General features: G+C 34.7%; 1 protein-coding gene across 5 annotated transcripts in view; it reads right to left on the reverse strand.

Moving 5' to 3' along the window:
* The window catches only part of BRWD3 (bromodomain and WD repeat domain containing 3), a 125,137-nt gene that overhangs the window by 12,627 nt on the left and 90,002 nt on the right, over positions 1-22,508 (reverse strand). Inside the window, exons 26-37 of one of the 5 annotated variants that reach the window (XM_031944752.1) lie at positions 20,672-20,796; positions 20,379-20,461; positions 16,613-16,724; positions 15,776-15,837; positions 15,524-15,679; positions 14,693-14,813; positions 13,972-14,097; positions 13,777-13,876; positions 12,446-12,502; positions 11,743-11,880; positions 9,383-9,535; positions 8,420-8,583 (exon numbers count right to left, since the gene is read on the reverse strand). In XM_031944752.1, the coding sequence (XP_031800612.1) occupies positions 8,420-8,583; positions 9,383-9,535; positions 11,743-11,880; positions 12,446-12,502; positions 13,777-13,876; positions 13,972-14,097; positions 14,693-14,813; positions 15,524-15,679; positions 15,776-15,837; positions 16,613-16,724; positions 20,379-20,461; positions 20,672-20,796 (1,397 nt within the window). The remainder of the gene's footprint in view (positions 1-8,419; positions 8,584-9,382; positions 9,536-11,742; positions 11,881-12,445; positions 12,503-13,776; positions 13,877-13,971; positions 14,098-14,692; positions 14,814-15,523; positions 15,680-15,775; positions 15,838-16,612; positions 16,725-20,378; positions 20,462-20,671; positions 20,797-22,508) is intronic. The other 4 variants (XM_023507025.2, XM_031944750.1, XM_023507027.2 and 1 more) reach the window with 4 other exon arrangements.

A 22,508-nucleotide genomic window follows, 5' to 3' on the forward strand; every position in this document is an offset into this window, starting at 1 on the left:
GCCTGTATTAGATCACTTGGGGATCATGGGATAACTCAACATTCAATAGCTTAAGAAAGCAATACAAAGATTCAAGAGGACACAAAAGGAGAGTAAGTATGGCCCAGTCATTTCTGTTAGAAGTAAACAGGCACCAGACATGGAGTCAGGAGAACTTGAGTGCAAATGCAGCCCCAGACCCTTGCTAGCTATGTGATCCTAGGCAAGTCACTGAAGCCTGACTGTCTTTAAAAAAAAAATGCAGGGAGCCTGATCAGAGCCCAACATGCAAAGTCAGGAGATAAGACCAGAAGAACAAACAAGCAAAAACAAAACAAAACAAAACAAAACAAAACAAAACAAAACAAAACAAAACAAAACAAAAAAAAAAAAAAAAGAAAGAAAGAAAGAAAAAGAAAAGAAAAAGAATCATATCATAAAGAACAATTATGGTGACAAGAATGTTCAATACACATAAAAGAGACAGACTCTAAAAGGAAGACAGCTTGGATGTGAGTTCACCTAGAATTCCTGAAAGATATGAAGCATTAGTTTTAAAATTATTTTCTAAATTAAATGAAGAGGTGACACGGGGGGGGGGGGGGGGAAGCCAGCTAAAAAACAAGAGCTTGAAAGAAAGAAGTGAAAAAAGATTAACAGCTTGGCACAAGTTAAAAACTTGACCCAAGCAACAGACTTCTTAAAAATCAGAATGTACCAAAGAGAAGCCAACGAATCCCTAATGTGAGAAAATCAAAAAACTAAAAGACCGAAAACATACCCTCCCTGCCAAAATAGAAGGTATTTAATGTAAAAAGTGACCTAGGAAACAGATCAAGGAGAGATTACCTAACAATCATTGCACTAGGAAGCTAAAGCACAATCACTAGTAGCACAAAGTTGTAAAGTGAGCTCCTGCTCCAAAACGATCTACAAAAAATGCTAGACTGAATCCTGATGGGGAAATCTAAGAAAAAGTCCCTTTTTCCTGTACAGATAGGCACAGGGAAAAAGAGGGAGTGAAGAACTTTGAGGACAAAGCATGTCAAGCAAAGATACTCTACCTCACAAAAAATGGCCATGTACCATGTCAAACTCATGCCAGCGGACTCAGATACAAAATGGGCGATAGTCTGCCCACTACTCATTCTCAGGTCAGAGATTCAAGGCAGAATGAGGAGGGGATCTGTGCCCAGGAGTATTTGTTCAGAATAAGTCCTAGGCTGTGTATCAAGGGAAGCTAGGAAGCTCAGTGGATAAAAAGCTGGGCCTGGAACCGGGAAGCCTCAGATACCTACTGGCTGCATAATCCTGGGCAAATCACATAACCTCTGTCTCAGTTCTCTTCTTTGTAAAATGGGTATAATATTAGCATCTACTTCTCAAGGTTATTGTGAGGATCAAATGATGTAATATTTGTAAGGGGCTTAGCATAACACCTGGCGCACAGGAGAAATTCTGTTAGGTACTTATTTTTACTATTAGTAGTAGGATTACTACACCATCAAGAGAGGACTGCTTCAGAAACAGATTGTTCCGACTGCAGCTCCAGTAATCTATCCACTGCACCACCAACCAGCCACAGAATTCATTTTTTATAAATTTTCACTCCAGTATGTTTCAAAACATTTAAATGATTGTGTCTCAGGTGTATATAAATGAAATGAGACTGTTAAAGGGGAAAGCAGGAGAAAAATGAGCACTATGGAAAAAATTGGAAAGAGAATTAATACTTTAGCAAAAGAGGCATAAATCCTGCATTCAACAAACTCTAAAAACCAGAAAAGACAAAATAGAAGCCAAGGAGGATTTGATAAGAAATATCAAAACAAAATCCAAGGAATAAACAAAAATATAAGAAAATGTGACTGAAGACAATTGAACCAGAAAACAGGAAAAAAAATTCAGAATCTCAGGAGCAGCTCAAAAAATCTCCCTTCCCCCCCCCCAAAAAAAAAGGAAAGGGGGGAAAATTTTACTTCCAAAAACATCTCCCAGGAACATTATGGCCCCAATCTAGAGCTTCCAGGTCAAAGAATCAAATACTGCAAGCAGACAGAAAGAGAATTCAAGTACTGAGGACCAGACACAGTTTAGCACCACCATTATGAAGCAGTGGAGCATTTTGAATGCAATGGAGCAGCGCATTTAGGGTTAAAGATAGGTTATAGTCAATAATCCTTTATCTAGCTAAAACTGTATAATCTTGGGGTGGAAGAGAGCAAAAGAAAACAACCTTTAATGAAACTGAAAACTTCCAGGCACTTGAAGAGACCATAGAGATGTAAAAATCCTAAGATTTCAAAAACCTCACAAGTACAGAGAAAAAAAATAAAAAGATAAACACGAATGAACAATCACAAAAGACTACACAAAGATAAACGGCTGATATTTAAATAAGGGGAAGATGTTACATGTTACCCCTCGAAACCCTATTCTTGTCAGAGGTCAAAGAGACTCTACTTAGACAAGACATCAAAGTGGTCCTGTTATATCATAATCTTAACAGAAGACAAGAGAAGGGAAGAGGAAACACTAGGGATGGTTGGGGTGAAGGGAAGGGAAGGAAGTATCTAGGAAAAAAACAAACAAGGAAAAAGGAGATAGGGCCCTTCTAATAATTGTAATACCTCCCCTCATTTAAACTAGTCAAAGGAGAGACCGCACATTGAGACACAGGGAAAAAGACAACAACTGAAGGAAAGCCAGAGGGGAGAAGTGATGAGAGGATACGAATTAATACCAAACAAAACAAACTCTAAGAACGTACCAAAAAAGTGTAACTTTTTGAAATGGCAAAGAAAGAAGAGGTCTGTACAAATCAGGGAACAGCTGAGTGAGCTGTGATACATAAATGTGACACAATACAACAGTACTGTGATGGAAGAAATGACAGGCAGATCATTTCACACAGACCTGGGAAGACTTGTATGAACGCATGAGGGACTGAAGTGAACAGCAGATAACAACGAAACAATATGGCAAAGATGTAAAATTTTGAATTTTGCAATACAATAAGATCAAATTACAATTTGAGAAGAACTTATGATTAAACATGCTATCTACCCTCTTGACAGAAAGAATAAGGACTCAGAATGCAAAAAGATACATATTTTTTAATATAAGCAATGCTGAATCTTTCTTTTTGCTATACATCTTTTTAATGTGGATTTCATTTTTGGTTTTATTTTGTTCTCAACTAGAAGGTTGGAAAAGAAGAAAAAGTTGCTCTTTGCTCCTTGAAAAAAAATAAGACTTAAAACCAAAAAGAAATCTTAACAAAAAAAAAAGACAAAAAAAAAAAAAAAAAAAAAAAGAAGACAGAAAGAACCCAGCATTCAATCACTTTCTTATAGCAACTTCAAAATGAAACTTTCTAGGAACATCATAGTCAAAACCCAACGGCAGCTCAAAGGAAAATTACTGCAATCATCCAGAAAGAAAAAAGTCAATTACAAGGAGTTAAAGTCAAGACCATGTATCATGTCGTAGCAACCATTATGAAGGAGAAGAAAGCCTGGAATATAAGATACAGACTTATGATGAAGAATTAACTTTACCTGGAAGGCCAAAATCTAATCCTACAAAGAGAGAAATGGATCTTTAATAAAACAGATGGATTTTCTAGCCATGGCAGATTAAAAAAAAAAAACACCCAAGCTGACTAGAAACTCTTCAGATATGAACAAGCAATCAAAAGAGACTAAACAATGATTAGTGATTAACATTTGCATATGAGAAGATACTACACATGCCCCCTCAGAACCCTAATATATCCTAATAGTTGTAGAGGAAATTTAGTAAGACACAGGGGACCATTTTTCTATGTTTTCAGGATCTTAAAAGAAGAAAGGGGAAATGGAATACACAGGAGAAGAAAATACAAGAGCTGGGAAATTATCTCAAATAATTGGACTATGCTAGTGGAAAAATGTACAATCAAGAAGGAAGGGATAAAAGAACAGGTGAGACTTGAAATGATCAGATGAGAGAAGAACAGTTGGATGCAGAAATACATTTCAAACAACAGAGAAAAAGGAACAGGGAACAAAAAAGAAAATTAGAGGAACAATTAGTAATAAGCCAAAAAATTCTCTCTATGAAGCTTTTTTCAGGAATATATCATGGAAGGAGGTTTTAAAATAAAGAACAAGAATATGTGAGTGGATTCTGCAGAGAGCAAGTAAAGAGGGCAGAAGGCTAAAGAAAACTCTGGCGTCAAGTACACATCTCAATCTCTACCCTCTTCTTTATAAAGGGGTGACACAAAATAAAAAGGAAAGAATAAAAAGAGGATGGAAGGCAAATATGGATTTCATAATTCTGTGAATGACATGACCTCACCCATAAAGAAAAAAGAAAAGATCACAAAACATCATCCAACATATGTTGTTTGCATGAAACACACTTGAAGAAAGAAGCACAAAAAATTAAAATAAGGGAAAAAAGTTCATGTTTCAGCTAAAAGTTTTAAAAAGGAAAAAGTACAATCATGATCTCAGACAAGACAATTAAGAAAATAAAGTTAACATATGCTTTTCAACTTAAATTAATTCTGCCACCCTAGTGTGCCCGCCTCATCCCACCCACCAAAAAAGGGTTAAAAAAGGCTGAATAGAATTTTCTAAGAGGTAGATGTGACAGTACTCTGGTCATCACTGCATTGGAATAAAAAGGAATATACATGTGCATGGAACCTTTATAAAACTGACCGTGTGTTACAGGATAATAATCTCACAAACAAGTGCAGGAAAATAGATAATGACATGTAACAAAATTGTTGAGAAGGGGTCAAGACAGTCCTCAAGGGAAATTTTCTCTCTCTTAATGCTTTCATCAATAGAAAAGAAAAAGAATAGCTCAACAAATGAGACAAGCAACTACATAAAAAGAGAAAATAACCCTAGAAAAATGAACAAATTTTAAAAGCCTAATTAGATACCAAAACAGCAATCTTGAAGATCAAAGATATTAGCAAAATGGAAGGCAAAACCACTACTGTTTAATATCAGGAGTTGCTGCTGCTGTTGGTTCTTTTTGGCTTTTCTGTTGCGTTGGTTGTTTTTGAATAGGGGGGAGCATGGCAGCACCCCACATGTGCGCACGTCAGGGCAGTGGGGTTATGAAGAAATATCTATGTTGCTATCCACAATTTTTTTTTTTTAATTTTAAGAGGAAAAAAAAAAGATTTGATACCTAAACCAAGGGCAGTCAAAATAGAGAAAGAACATTCTACACAAATATTCATGAATACAGATGCAAAAACTTTAAATAAAATACTAAGGGTGCTATAGCAAAATGTCACAAAGATTATATACAATGACTAGTTTGGATTCATACCAAGAATTTAGGGTTGGTTTAATACTGAGAAAAGGAAAGAAGGAAAAAAATGGAAACAAGCATTTACTAAATGCTTACTAGGTTCCAGGTACTGTGTAAAGATATTAATCATATTAATAACAAGAACAAAAATTCTATTATAGTAATATAAGATGAAACACTCATTCCTATGAAAAATAATACATGGTAACGGCAATAATAGTATCTTTCTTTAATTACATACAATGGGAATAAAATCAAGTCTTTCCCAATAAGATCAAGATGCCCATTATTACCAGTGCAATTTTATTTGATGTAGAGCTTAAAATGCTTTAGTTATATATTTAACATGTATTGGTCTACCTGTCATCTGGGGGAGGGGGTGGAGGGAAAGAGGGGAAAAATTGAAACAAAAGGTTTTACTACAAGGGTCAATGCTGAAAAATTACCCATGCATATATCTTGCAAATATAAAGCTATTTTAAAAAATGCTTTAGTTATTAGAAAAAGAAACAGAGAATAAACATAGGCAAACAGAAAATAAAGTTATTTTGCTTTCTGCAGATGACACAATGGTTTACTCAGAAAACCCAGATTCTAAACAAACTAAAAATCAACTGAAACAATAACTTACAAATTTGCAGGATGGAAAATAAACCCTCATTAATCATACTATTCTATATGTTATAAAGAAAACAAGCCTATTGGAAAACTACATACTAAAACATAAATGAAGGGTCCAAAGTAACTTAACTAAAATACAGCAGGAAAAAAGAAAAAATTCCATTTAAAATAACTCTGCAATGTGTTAAAACTTTTGTGAGCCTACATGCAAAGTCATGAATTTAACAGAGGCAGTAGGGTAGCGTGGTGTATGGATAGAGCACTTCACCTGGAGTCAGGAAGACTTGAATCAAAAAAATTGACCTCAGAAAGACCTCCTACTTGTTTGATCCTGGGCAAGTCATTTAACCTGTCGATTTCAATTTCTTCAACGATAAGATGAGGATAATAATTATCCATATAACACAAAGCTATTGTAAGGTTCAAATGAGATGAAATTTGCCGAGTTTTTACAAATCTTGATGTGTTTTAATAATATGAATGCTAGCTATTTATGACAAAACAAAGACAGAGCTAAATAGAGACATTAATTGGTTGGGGGTAGACATCAAGTCAATATAATAAATTTTGACCCCATGGCCTAAATTATTCTACTTATTCAGTCCCATACCAATTACATAGTCAAAGGATTACTAAAAGCTATCTAAAAAATAAGAAAACAGACCTGGTAGAATAAAAAGTCCAGACTTGTAAGAGAAAAAATGGGGAGAAATGCAAAGCAGGTCAAATTATAAAACACATCAATAGTTTACTACAATAAGTAGTAAAGGGATAAGAAAGCCAGAGAATATACTGTGACATATTTAACATGTATAGGATTGCTTGCCATCTGGGGGAGGGGGTGAAGGGAGGGAGGGGAAAAGTCGGAACAGAAGTGAGTGCAAGGGATAATAAAAAAAATTATCCAGGCATGAGTTCTGTCAATAAAAAATTATAATAAAAAAAAGAAAAGAAAAAGAAAGCCAGAGAACCAAATGAACCTAGTAGTCTAGTGACTGACAAACCTATAGATTCCATACATTGGGCTAAGAAAAATTGTTGGGAAAACAGATTCTGGCAGAAGCTAAGACTACATTACTAATTACATGAGAGCCATACACAGGGGAAGATGATTTTTTTTTAAAGTAAGGAAGAAATTATCTTTCAAAACTACAGATAGGGGGAAGGGTTTTGGATCAAACAAAAAATGGAGATGACGACCACACATGAGAAACGGACAGTTCTGATCACAAAATCGTGTTAGAGAGTGAGGTGAATTTCTGTTGACCGAAAATGATTGAAAGTAAGTTCATTGAAAGTAAGACATCATTTTCAGCCCCCAACCCTGTCCCAGAACAAATTCACAAAATATATTTTGGCAAGAAAAATAGCCTGGGTTTGATTAAGTTACTCTTTTTAGGATAAAATAGAATATCCCTAACTATGTAAGAGAAAGTCACAATGACTGGACACCACCAATGAAACCGATTTGTGGGATTAAACTACTGACTAAGGATTATTAAATAACTGTTTATTTTTGGTTAGTCACTTTTTATACTTGCTAGTCAGGGCTAGGCAAAGGAATTTTTGGTGTTATTAGTATAAGGAATTCTCAGATAAGAAATTTTGCCCCAATCAGGGGCAAAAACTAAATCTTAGAAAAGTCACCTGGAATTCGGGTTTAGAATTCAAATAAAAAAACTGACTTCTGCAGCTGCATGTGAAATTTGAAAATGACAAATGAGCATTACTTATGGAGTATTGTATCTTTCTAATTGTGTTAAACATTTCACACACTTCTGGTTTGTAATGCTAAGTGGTAAGAGTCACACTGGCAGAATGGGGCCAAGAGAGCAATTCTCGCCACCACAATACACTTCTTATCCATTGGACCTTTTCATATTCAAATTCTCCTTGCACCCCTAAGGATGAGCAAATAACTATAATTTCCTGTTAAATTCTTATTGAATATTACAGGCCTGCAGTCTACCCAGACTTTTTCTGCACTCCACTATAAACATTTCTAATGCATTATTCCCCTCCCACTTTGGGCTTATTGTTCATTTTAAAATCAGTGTTTTTATACAGATGATCTATTTAATTATCACAATAAATATGTGAGATAGAATGAAAAATGCATGATCAATGACTTGCTCATGATCACACATTGGTAAGAGTTCATTGGACATTCCAGGTCTCATAATTCCCAGGTCAGTTATCTACTAAACAGACCAAACACTGGGAACCATTATAAAACAATGCTCCTTTTATCCCTCAAACTACTGTCACATTAAGAAGAGACTTCCAAAACGACAATGATGTTAATAATAATGATATAATTAGATGACTGATGATGGTGATGGCACTTAAGAGAAAAAAACCTTACAGTGAACACGTGGAGGAAACAACAATAAAAAGCTGAGCAAAGAAGGAGCAAAGGACAGCAAAATTATTGGAGAGTTTGTTCTAAGTATAAAAGGGATCATTAATGAAATGGGAAAAACAAGAGTACAATTACCTTGATGCTCTGCTACTATTTGGTGAACTACTGCTGCTTCGGATCCGTTTTCTGTACGGGGGCTGTTTCCTCTTCTGACACTGGATGGTAGATTTATAATCAGAGATTATATTTTTAATATGATTTTCAAATAAGGCAGATAAGCGAAGAGTCATGCTGTAGATCTGAAACCAGGAAACATAACTTAGTTCTATTAAAAATAGACTACGAAAATGCATAGAAACATCTGTATCATCATTCCAAACAAAACTTATATTCAACAGTCCTGAAATTTCACTCACCGAAATGATGAATTAACTACAGTAGAACTCATTTATATATGACTATTTGGTGAGAAAAACCATTGTTGAGAATTGACTCAATGTAAATGTGGTACCAGTGGAGACTATATATAAACTGCCTGTTTTGCTCCCGCTAAATTTCATTTCAGACAGGGTATCGGTAAATGCCGAATACAGTTAAAATGATAAAAGTTCCAAAGAGTGTTTCATACCCAACTATGGAAATGAGGATAAAACAATCTACAGATCATAAAAATATTTTGCTTATGCCATCTCCACAATACCAACCACCTTTCTAGCAAACAATATTTATCAAAAAATTAACACTGGCCTAATTTTTCACTTACTACTTACTATTGTCTTGACCTTTCTCTGATAGCCTGAGGTAAATATGCAAACATAAATAGGAGGCAAGTGAAAGGAAGACAAGTTAATTCAGTATTGCTTATATACAAAAGTACCGTGGTGTGTAACATGCATGCTTATTATTATTAAACCCAGGTTTTAGTAGAGATATTTCAAGAGACTAAACTAGTATACTCATAGTAGCACCTTTTTTAACTGTTTAAAAAGTGATCAAAGATAACTGTTTAATACAAATGACTGGTTGCCTAAATGAGGTTCAAGGAATTTTGTTTTTACAAAATGGTTAAAATAATTATTCCATGAAGAATACTCATACCCTTGACTTTTTATTAGGAGTATAAGCTTTTGAGTTGGTGAATATTAGGCGAACATCCTTATAAAATTCCAAAGGACTGGCATAGTTTCCTGCTTCCAAAGTTTCTTTCACAGTGCTGAAGTCCATAGGAGTGTCTATAATATCTTGATAATCCTAAAAGTATTAATGTATGTTATCATATCTAAATCTTGGCAACAGTGTTCAACAATATACAAGAAGAGAGAGGTTTGCTTAGTATAACAAGTAACTCTATAACCTCCATTATGCTTTAGGGAAAGTACCACCCAAACCACCCTAGACTTCCCAACCTTTCAAAACCAAAACAACTATATCACAAAGTAGGGATGTCTGATGCCACTAAAACTCCTAGAAGTGAAAATAAGCTCAGAAGGGACCTTAGCTCCTATTTCCATTCTGCAAAAGCACATGGCTATACAAGGATACAAAAGAGAAGATCAATCATTAAAAAAAGTTTAATTTCCTTTGCTCTAGCCCTGAACAGTCTCCAGTGCAGAAAAAGTTTCTCTTGACAACCAACCCAGACCCTTCCCAACCACAAAAAGGATTACTCTCCTCTAGAATGGAGTGACAGAACTAAATATTTTCAGGAATCTAGACTCTTATCACAAACCCCTCCTGTGTATAGGGTTATCACAATGGTTCAGAATTTGACAGGAATGTTTTTAAGGAAAATATTCTCTAATTGTTTCACCTTGAACTCTCATTCTAGTATAAATAACCAGACCTATATGCCAACAAAGGGTTAAAGTAAAAAACCTTTAGTGATAAAGTTTCAAAATGAAATTTCTATCCATGCAGAATTATGAGACAATAAAATCAGTATATTCTCTGAAAAGAAATCAAAAAACAGAAATTGTATTTAAAAAATTCCTCTTTTTTTAAAAAAAAAATTTCCTCATCTTCTTCAAATGAGGGACTCAAAGAACCCAGATGCAGCTTTTGTTTAAGTCATTTTCTAAAAAGCTAATATCTATTCAGAATGGCTTTTAGACAATCAATTCAGTCCAAAAACCAAATGTCAAAACGTGATGACTGAAAATCATAATGCAGAACTTCTAAAGGAAGGTGTTGAGCAGGTAAATGCTGGATCAGTCTGACCTTAGCGCCTCAACAAACAAATGCCTTGTGGAAATGGACGAGAGAAACTTGAAAGTAGAAATCCATTACATACATAAATGGCTTGTAACCTTTTCTGTGCAATTTTGTTTAAATGGCAAAGAAAGAAAAAGAACAGAAGAGCTGTTGGACACTTTTGTCAAATTAGAAAAAAGGTTCACTGTAATATGGGGAATAAAAATCAATTTTTTTAAGTTGGTTTTTTAAGTAGCTACTGAGCCTGTATCATAGGGAGAAGAGATTCTTTTGATGCAAATGCTACAATGGATTTCAGCATTTCTCTTCCTTGCTGCTGCTTACCCTAGGAGAACATAGAGCACATACTATGTACCCAGAATGCTATTACATAAATATTACATGCCAATAACACAAGAGTTTCCAAATAGAAATACTATGTTAATATTAAAAAATAATCCTGAAATTTCCCTTCTTAATTATTCTTTGAAATTATCCCAGAAAAAGATAAAACCTATCTATCCTTCAAAAAAACAAAGATTGAGATTTCTCAATTGCTGTTTGCAAATGCCTTCGCTGAACTAAAATGTTTTTTTTTTTTCCCCAAAAAAACATGTTGATAGAGGAAGACATCTTGGAAGTGATGAATTCACGGTTGGGTCTGATCCAGGACAGATCCATGAATTTGCTCTTTAAAATGTTTCCTTAACTATTTCAAAATAAGTGGTTACCTTTGTAATCTTACATATGTTTTTATGCATTTAGAAACATTATTCTGAAAAGGGGTCCACAAACTACACCAGACTGCTTTTTAAAAATCCAATACAAATAATATTAGAAATATATTCTAATGATCGTTTCCTGTATGGTCTCTGTCCCTGCTAAAATAAAAAGTAGTGTTATCGTTTCCTTGACTATTTTAGGGATTGCATCAAGTAAAAAGATCCATTAAGAGTTAAGTCAAAGTGGAATACTTTGTGCACTTATCCACTGAATGTATACAATGTGCTAAACTCTACTGTAATTAAAAAAAAAATATATATATATATATATATATAAAGGCAAAAACTTGAAAAGAAAAATAGATGACCAAGATAAAAAACAGAAAAGAAGCACAAAAAGATTTGAGTCTCAAAGTACAGAATATAATTTTTCAAACTTCGCATGCACAGGCATCCCACAAGTCAATGGCATTAGCAACGTTGAATTGAAACTTCCTGTATGTAGCGAGACAACGCTGGTTCTCATTGAAGGTAGCACACACTTACCGGGTAAGACAATTGATCGACTGGTTGTCGAAAGTGTTCAGAGTCTTCACGTTCATAAATGAGGCTCAAAAGTTCTTTACACTGTTTTACCCATTCAACAGGAGTTGCTTGAATGGAAGTTTTGGGTGGGCATCTTACCTACAAGTTTTATGGGAAACTACATTTAAAAGCTAAGCGTGGAGCAGGTAAAAGGGATTTATTTCTCTACATTAGATACTCAAAAAAACTTTCTGAAAAAGGATGTTCCTTTAAAAAAAAGTTTTCCCTAGTTTTTAAAATTGATATTCAAATAGCTATCTTAAGTAAGTCTAACTATAATAAAATATTCTCCTCTTAAAATGGAGGTTAAGTGGGTTTACTGCTTTAAGAATATACTTCATGAAAATCCTAACCTAATACATATTTTAGCCTTTGGAATCTCCAAAAGGTAAAAAAAAATAAATAAATAAAAAGCAAGCACACTTGCAAGGGCCCCATCCATTCTGGCAACTCAAGTTTTCCATTCTAACACTTAGAACAATATTTACTCTTCTTATTGAATCAATCCATTGTGAAGATATACAAATTTCACTCGTCAGTATCCTTTTTATGAATCCCCTCCTCTTTACAAGCGAAAATGGACTTTAAAGAAAGTTATAAATTTACTAGTATGGAAAATCTTGGAAAAGGTATTTTATTCTCAGCAGTAGTCTCCTTTACTTACTGTTATTCCAGAGGATGTTCCAGGACCATCAGAATCTACATCTGGCACTTGTACCACCTAGAATTTAAAAAAAGAAAAACATTATACTGAATTTTAAAAACTACTTGAATATTTAATTATAAATCAAAAATAGCCAAAACAGTCCTCAGACTTCTCAGAGGGCTCCTTTCTTGGTGACAACAACAAAATGAAAGCTTCAGGAGGTACTAAAAAGCTTTTCTTCCCCTCCTCTTCCTCCTTCAATCTGGGTGGCAATGCCAGAGACAATCACTAGGACTGATTGCTTGCTAGCTAGTCAAAAAGAACAAATAAGCAAAATGTTTGCAATACTGCATATACGTGCATGCAGACACACATATACATAATTAGTGACTTTTCTCAATGCTTTAAGAAATCGAGTTTCATTAAAAAATTTAAAAACCTACACCAAAACATTTAAGTGGAGAAGTGTGTGCTATTGTGGTTGTACTATAGGAAACATAGCTGTTACAAAAACCAAAAGGCTTAAATAACTTAGGGCTGCAGATACAGGAAGCCTCTGAAAATGAGGGTCAAATGCCCGGAGAGGATGGAAATAACCTTATAAATGCTAGTAATTCAAAACCAAGGCATAAATCAACTGAAACCAGCATAAATCCCTTATAGATATGCGAACGCTGAATTCATTCTAATTAATTTGGGAGTTACATTCGGTGCCACATTAGCTGGAAGAGAACTGTTGCTATATCCTAACCCTGAGGCAAATGCTAGGTGAAAAACAAAATGCCAGATTATGAAAAGAATAATGCTTTGTGTGATTCATGGTAATAAAAAACCATATGGGATTTTCTGTGTTTTCCTGATTTAAAGAACAAAATCTAACTCACTACAGTAATACATAATTACATTTTCCATCCTCCTATATTTTCCAAGAATACTGTAAATGATGTTCATGAAGGCAAATGAAGACATCTCATCAAGCAAAAAACTTGAATCAACTCAAAATTAAGTTTAAAATATACTAAGATCCAAAGAGTAAAAAACTTCATACACATTTCAATTAAATTAATCAATGTTCTCTCAAATAAATAGTAAGAAACGTTAAATGATTTCTTTCAAAACCTTAAAATCTAAAATACTGATGCTTCATTATTGAAACCTCTTAAATACGAAGTGGATAACAGGTGACCTATACTTGAACAATAGAAATTTGGAATGTCCCTACAAAAGATACAGGAGAGAATTTTTAATTTTAAAAAGATGCAGATGCTGATCAAACACACTGCTCACAACCAATTAAAACACATCCATTTTAAATATTCAGAATTATCCACTTTTTATTACATTCTTACCTCATTGCTACAGTCCTGGTCCCCGTCTTCCTCAGTGCTTATAAAATCTTCTGCCTTAACTTTGTTATACGTGGACAGAATATCAGTACAACTCTGATCACTGGAAAACACGTGGGCAAATCAAATTTTAGCTCATGACAACTTTTAGAATTAAAAAAAAGTTTATCCCTATGAAAAATCAAATTATTCTCTTACCCAATAAAGCGAAGTAAAACATCAGTTACAACTTTGGCTGCTTTAACTATAGGACTATTGGGCTCATTAAAAGTCCTGGCATTATGCTCAATGTATCGTACCTCCCACATCAAAGCTGATATTCTCCTGAAAAAAAAGGAAAACTTATCTATCAGGTGCCAAAGATAAGTACATAAGCATTAACACAGATATTCTAGAGATTTAAAAAAAAAAAAATCTGAAGTTTGCATAACACATGAAAGGTGATCAAGCTGATGTACATGATTGACATGCCCACAGAAAAAGAGGAAAAAAGAGATGATGTAGGACCAGAACAGATATAGGACTAGTGTTCAAGAATCCTAGTCTGAACACCAAAAACTTGAGATAAAAATGAAATTAGCATGTTTTGGGTAAGAAGTGATTTAGAGGATTATAAGGGAATGAGAGAAAATGGAGAGAAGGAAAAACACTTTCTCAAAGAGAATACGAAGGAACATGGTTTTAGAAACAAAGTTCTTCTAGTAGTTACTTTTATCGAGCTGGATACAATTTTTATTTTTATTTTTTAATTATGTGAATTAGGGATCCAAATTTACTAGACAAAATTGTGATGAGTTATTTTGAACAATTCCTCATTTCCCACTATAACAATGCAAACATTACTGGTTCAAACGTTCTCCAAGAAAAACACACAACCAATGTTTTACATTTTCTACAAGATTATAAGGACTCAACTAACCTATAAAACCGGTTTTCAAGTCTCCGTCTAATTGTGTTGAGGTCAGTCGGATAAGCAACTACAGTGCAATACAAGGGGTAGGCACTAAGGTCCACGGGAACAGCAAAAGGGCTAGCAAAATCTACAAAGGACCAAGATCAAACAAGGTAATGTTAAATGCAGAATGACACATTTTTTTTTTATTAACAAATGAGATCCATTCCTCATCAATGCTTAGAAGGAGAGGGAATAAGCTATACTTCTATATCATAGAACAATGAGTTTTTAGCTAGTTTCAACTTACAAAAACATTAAGCTTAGAAAGAATAAAATCTACCCCTCCTAATGAAAATTTAAATAATTTGGTAAAACACACTTTTAAAAAAATCAAATAGGAAACTATAAAATTTGGTTTGAAAGTCACATTTCAAAGAACTTTGTGGGTATTTTATGAGTAAACTCCATGTTTCTTTAGTCATATGATTTATGACATTAAGCAAGCCTTGCAAATTAAAAAAATTACTTTACCCAATGTCTCTCCCAATGAACCCAAGTGAACAAGAAATAACTGTCAAGGGGAAAAACTCTGGGGAGAGCTGTCTCCTTATTGCCAATCACAATTAAAAGGGAAGGACAAAAGTACCTGAGATCTGGCAGGCCTAACCTTTACCACTAATCCCCTGAGAACATCAAAAAAAGCACAGCAGTCATTACTTTGGACAGGTATTGAAAAGCTCTGATACTAAAACAAAAATCTGTTTCTTCCCTACTAAGAGAAATGTATAGCTGAATATGACAAACTGTAAGATCAGATTATAAATAAGTTCACTCAGTCTTTTAAATTCATCATACCCAGGGTAAGAAGATGATCAATGCCCTGAATAATCCGTTCACACTCCTCATCTCTAGAATGAGCCCCCCATTCTCCTTCTTGGGGCCTATAGAGCAAAGCAGTCAGTTCTTCCTGAGATACAGGGACACCAGCACCAACTTCATCTGGGAAGGAAGCTTGGGGGAAAAAAAATAAATCAGAAATAATTAATTTAAATTTCTGGGGACTGCCATGATAGTTTCAGAAGAATGAATTTTCAAAAGGATATTTACTTCCTTCTGGAATTGGTTCCATGTCCCAGGGGCTCATCTTTTCTCTTTCGTTATTGTCCCAACTATTAAAAAGCAATAAGAGAAATCAAATTCACATGCACTCGTCTTGACAAACAAACATGAGAGAACTTTCTGTGTACTATTTTTAAAAGTACAATGCAATTCTGTGAAAGCCTTTTGCCCAGACATAATTAAACTTAAGAAATAAACATGGGCTACTGACTGTGACCTTCAACTTTAAGATTTAGTCTACTGAACCTCAACCCAAATTTACATCTAATACTGAGTCAAAAAGAACTTTGGGAAGGGGATCCATTCTGTAAATTTCTTCATTCTATGACTTGATAGTTGCCCGTTTCCCTTAGGTGTGGACCAAAAAGTTAGGAATGTCTTTTCCAATCTGTAAAAAGTAAACCCCCAAATCAAGCTCTGTTGAACTACTGCTTGAAAATAAAACAATAAAACAATCTCTAAGGATGAACAATGTGTTCATCAGGAATCCTCAAAATACAAAATTAAATAATATGCAGCATGTTTCCTGCTGCTTTAATCAATTACATCAAATCATATGATGCCATATTTTAGCAAGATGGTCTCAGAAGAGAATCCTTGTGTAATACACATAAAAACAGACAAGAAAAAAATATGAAAAAGAAAGAAATAAGAGTCCTATTTATAGTTCCTTGTTCGGTTTTATGCAACAGGCCAACCATGAAGTGGTTAAATAATGGCTTAATATTCTCACACAGAAAATACCCAATGAGATTTATAAAAGCCATGGATTCATGGATTTACATATTGTGGCATTAAATGTATAATCACTGTAATCATACTTACTGAACACTGTAACACTGGAAAGAACTGTCAGGATACTCTGGCTGGAAAGGTTGTTGACTCTCCACAGTTCCAAACCACCATGCATCATCTATTATACTGCGAAATCTGTCACCTAAAATTTTTGTTAAAGAGAATTTTTAAAAGGTACTCATACATCTTGTTGAACAAACTAAAATCTATATATCTAGAAATGTAAGGATTCTAAGCAAAGTCATATTTGAGATTAACAGAATGTTACGCTTTTCTATGAATTTTTTCAAAAGGTACTATGTTTTTCTCTATTTTCTTAAATGTATAATACAAGAAATAATTTATTGTTTTCCAGATATAAGTATCTATTACTTACTATTAAAGAAAACAGTTATGCTCACTACCAAGTGTTTCTCTTCCCAAGTCACACTGCCTAAAATCACATACATTTCACTGTGCCCAAACCCAACGGGAGGAATACCATCCTGTTACTACTTTGCTCTGGCTCAGAAATTCAGAATACTAGATTGGTTAAGAATTAGAGTTAGATAAACATGAATGAGACTTTAGATATGCTAGGTAAGAATGCATGTTTTCTTAATAGGAATTTGCTGGCAATTTCTTCAAGGAACTAAGTTTAAGATGTGAGGAAGAGAATAGTACTGTGGAGGGAATCAACACTATATATATAAAATTCTAATACTATTCCAGGAACTTGAAGGAGACTTCTGTTGGGTGGAATTCCAAAGGAGGATTTAAGAAAGGGCCTGGGTAAGAATCACACAAATAAAGAGGCGGTGATGTCACATTTGTACCACTGGAAGAAATGTCCAACACTGATGACATATATAGATATAAAAGACATATGTAGATATAAAAATCTTTTCAATGGTATACAAGATCACAGAACCCTAGGATTTGGCTGGAACCATAGACGTCATCTAGTTCAATCCCATCATTGTAAAAACAAAGCAAACAAGTGAACACTACATAAGTCAAGCAACACAGTAAGTTAGAGACAACTTTCTGATTTAAATTTAGTGCTTCTGAAATTACACTGCAGATACTTCCATAACATCAGAATTCCTTTACTGGGGCTGGGCTTAAGAGGAAAAGGTTCTGGATTGTGAGTTCATCACTGGAGAAAGCTACCAGTGAAGAAATTTCCTCTGCAATTCATCTGCAATTTTTATAGGATTAGAAGAGTTGACAAGAGAACTAACAGAAGGATTAAATGATTTTTCCAGGATTACACAGCTAGTACATCATGTGGCAGAAGACATAAAATCAGCCTGTCCTGACTCTATCCACAGTTAAACACTGTTCTCTTTGGTTTCCACTAAACTAAAAGAAATGATTACTACATTATTCTGAAATGATTACTCCATGATTCTGTTTTATTTGGGAGGGAGAGGTGTTAATTCATTTAACACTTAAGGTGAAAAGAAGTTCAGGAAGTAACATTAATTTAAATGAAAAATTTGGGGTGCTAAAAAAAAGTATTCCTTCTACATTGGGACAGGAAGGCATGGAATGCTGCTTATGTTGTCAAGAAGTAGAAGTAGTTCCTTTATTGTTTGGTTTTGCTTAAAACTAGATTTCTCTGTGGGGCATGGGAAAGATGAATATACTAAGAAATGTCACTTATAGAGATGAAAAGGCATGTTCAAAAAAAATGATGGAAAATATGTTCACGAAACATATCTAATCCTATTTGGTCACTGATAATGGAATAGGTACACATTGGCAAGTGACTGATAATACACAAATTATCATATGTGGTAAAAATGACTTATCAGTCATTCTATAAACTACCGTAAAGCTTCCCAGCAGAATGCAATTGCCATAAATTACAAAATGATTAGCATCTTTAAGCAGAATTAAAAGATTATTGAAATGGATGCATTAACACGTGTATGTATGTTTATTTGCAACAATACAGTCTGTTGTTGATTATATACAAACACACATGTATATTTGTTTGCATACATATGGACAGATTGATATTCATTCAAGAATCATTATTTTAAGAAATAAAACAAAAAGTTTGAGAACAGGGGCAAATCAAGTGGGCATAATTATACAGACCCGAAAACAAACCAACCCACAAAAATCTATTATTTGTTTCACGCCAATATTTTGCGAAAAAACTATTCATGGAAAGGAAACTGGCTCATAAGTTCCAATGATGAATAGGATTGTTTTACGAATAGGAGAGTATTCGTGGTAAATGCATGGCCACTTCTGTAAAGAGTAAGATAACTGGGTAGGGAGAGTCTGATTTAAAAGTTGTACAAATGACTATGGAGGACAGCACAGGGAACTATATCATCCAGTTTTCAGATAAGCATTCAATCCTTCTGAATAGTGAAATTTCAAGGTTAATTAAAAAAAAAAAAAAAGGAGAGGGAGAGAAAGAGAGGGAAAGAGAGAAAAACTTCAAGAAGCCAGAATTGAAGTTACACAAGGAGTTATCATCAATGTGGTGAGGTGAGTCACTGGTTTTTGACCCCAAGCCAAAAAATCTGAAGTGACCAGACAGAACACTTAGAAAAACAAAATAAATTAGAGGAAAAAAAAAAAAAAAGGCCCAAGATTCTCCTTTGTTCAGAAAGGCCAGTAAAATACAGGATGTGATTATCATCAACATCAAATCAGATTACAGAAAAACAAAGGTGCATCTCAATCTGAATAAACAGGAAAGCTTTGATTATATCAACTCAAAAAACACATCCAAAATTAGAGAAGGTCTAGTAAAAAGAAATAGTGCTTAGCACAGTGCCTGGCACACAGCAGATACTTGATATATTTACTAACTGGTTAATAAAAATGATCCCAAGAAAAGTTAAGCCACTGTGTGAATACAGTCTAAATTCATCCCCTTTTTTGGTTTTCAGTTCACTAACCTGTCAAAAGAAGGAGTTGCATACAATCAAGGCTTAAGGAGGGATCTATACATCTCATTCCATTTAACATTTTCAAGGGGTCATAAACTTAGGAAAAGAATTAGAACCTCATTTTCACTAATCTATGGGAAATTAAGGAATTCCTTCAAATATTAATTTTTTTAAATGAAGCTTAAAAGTAATCAATATGCATCATCAGTTTGCCAAAATGTTCCATGATACCAAAAGTTTAAGAGAAGTCCTGAATTAGATGACTTGAAGATACTTGTAATTTAGGTAGTTAGTGTGAATTACTCAGGCTGAAAAGATTGAGAACAGACAAAATTGAAGACCAACACTACAGAGAATGTGTACCAAGATCAATGTTAATATTTGGGTTGGTAGGAAGAATCCCTGGACCCAAGAGAAGTCATCCTTTACACAACAGAGGGCATATCCTGCAGGCCTCTCGCTATTAAATCATTAGGCAACGAGAAGTAGAGAATTAAAACAAAGAGGTCTACAAAAGGTTAACATAAATTTGATTTAGATCTATGGGGAATATGTGTACTATCTGTAAGTTTTGTGAAATAATGTCACAGAGAGAAACCCATGACTTCATTCAACTACTTTCCTTTGCTACAAATGCCAGAAACAAAATTCTGTGCTAGACACATCTCATGTCAAATATCCCATCCACTAATCACTTTAACGAATTCATCAACAAACTTAAAAGCAATGGAGATAAGCTGATGCAATTTTGAAGTTAATAACCTTTATGTATCACCATTAATACTACATCCTTTTGCTCTAATACAAATGCATTTCTAAGATTGGTTAGTCAATAACAATAAGAAAATCCCCACTTATTAACCTTGAAAGATTGGCCATAAGAGGTGGCAAGAACTTACCATTCTGCCAGTTCCTTTCTTTGGCTTCATTATAAAACTGATGGAGAACAAGGAAATCAATAACATCTGGCATATCGTGGTACCTTTGTAGGGAAAAAAAACATTTCTATAAATATGTCCTGTGTCATTCTACAGTAATCCAGGACAGTACTCGAGTAGGAATTGTCCCTTGGGAATTTCTTCTAATACTCACATCACAGGTGACAAGCTGATTTAAAAAAAAAACAAAAACAAAAAAAACCTTTTTGCTGAATCAGACAAGTAAGATTCTATGACCAGAGTGTGCAACTTACTTAATGGAAAAAGATTCTCCAGTCATTTTGCCTGAGATGGGATCCAGAAATGCGAGCTTCAAGCAGCAAAGTGTAGGTGGTCCAATTTCATATTTGATTCCCACAGTTTTTACAAATTCTTGTTCCTGTTCAAAAGAAATCAAAAGGAATGTTTTTGATGGACTTGCATTACATATACATCTTATTTTATTATGAGGAGAGTCTGTAAACTGCCCATTTTTACCATCACAGGACTAGAAAGTACTTTGATAGATAATCCCATCATGTGCTTTTCTCAAAGACCTCCATGTACTTTCTTACCCTATTTCTAAATCTGCAGAGGAAGTCTCAACTATAGTACCCAGCATCCCAAGAACTTAATTTTTCATTTACCTTTCAAATTTCTACTACTAAAATAAAATACGCCCCCTCTTTTTATCTTTATAGGAAAAATTAGTTCAACAAATATTTGTGGTGTATCAGTGACACATAAACAAAACACCTTCTCAGCCTCTTTTGCTTAAGATTTTCATCCGTGTCATACCCACTAACTATGGGTGCCCCAACAAAGCTCGCTTCTCCCTCAATCCAGTCTCACATGATGACTTCATCAGACCCCATGGATTCAAGGTCCAGCTTTATATAGATGATTCTCAAATCTATTCAGCTCTAAACTCCCTCCTGACCTCTAGCCTCACATCTCCTCACTGTCTCCTAGCAGCTGCTAACTATCAATGTCCCATACACACCTTAAACACACATGCAAAAGTAAATTCACCGTCTTTGCCCCTAAACCTTCCCCTCTTTCTAACTTCCCCATTATCGTAAAGGGCACAAAATCTTCCCATTCAGTCAGGCTCCCACAACATGGAGATTGTTGTCCCTGACACCACACCCTTCCTCACTCACAACATCCAAACCATTGTGAAGGCCTGTCAAATGTTTCCTATCCTGCAAATACTTGGTAAAATATGCAGACCCCAAAAACATGGGGGATTTTTTCTGGAAATGGGCATGAGGTTGATTCTAAAGATAAAGCCTTGTGTCTCTTAGTCTGTTTCCTCAACTATAAAATAGTGATAAGAGCACCAACTTCACAGCTGCTATAAGGATCAAAAGAAATCATTTTTGAAAAACCATTACATAAATCTTGAAGCGCTCTACAAAAGCGAGCTCCCATCATAATCATCTTTCCCCTAAACACTCATCTCACTCCTGAACTTCCTTTTTACTACAGATGCTACCACTAGACCAAGCAGGAGTCTCTCAATTAGGATAAAAAGAGAAAAAAGAAAAAAAAAAAACACATGAGAATGAAAAAAAAATCAAATTAAAAAGTAGAAATATGACACACCACTTTCAATTAAACTCTGGATGCCATAGGTCATTTTCTCAGACGACTCTGGCCAAACTGACTTCTACTTGGACCATTCCCTCCACCTGCTTCCCACCATTACCTTGGACTTTGCCCCTACTCCTTCGGCTCTCATGCGGCTGGCAGAGCAGAGCCACTGCCAATCATCCAAAGGAGGAACTATTCCTGTTTATTTTATGTTTGTAGCCCTGATGGTAACCACTACAATGCCTGGCACAGATCAATACTAGTTCGGTATATGTGAGCACTAATTGGGCAATTCGACAACGAATGACTGAGTGACCTCAAGGAACTTTTGCCCTTTTGGAAGGATAAAACATGTACACAGATCAAGAAAACACTTGGCACTCTAGGCATTTTACATGTTTTAACTAATTTGATCCTAACAACCACCTTGTGATGTAGGTCTTATTTTGCCCTACCCCATTTTGCATATGAGGAAACTGAGGATGAGAAAAGGGGACGTGGCTTAGGGTCAACGAG

Source organism: Sarcophilus harrisii, chromosome X (assembly GCF_902635505.1).
Source record: "Sarcophilus harrisii chromosome X, mSarHar1.11, whole genome shotgun sequence".
Lineage (NCBI taxonomy): Eukaryota > Metazoa > Chordata > Mammalia > Dasyuromorphia > Dasyuridae > Sarcophilus > Sarcophilus harrisii.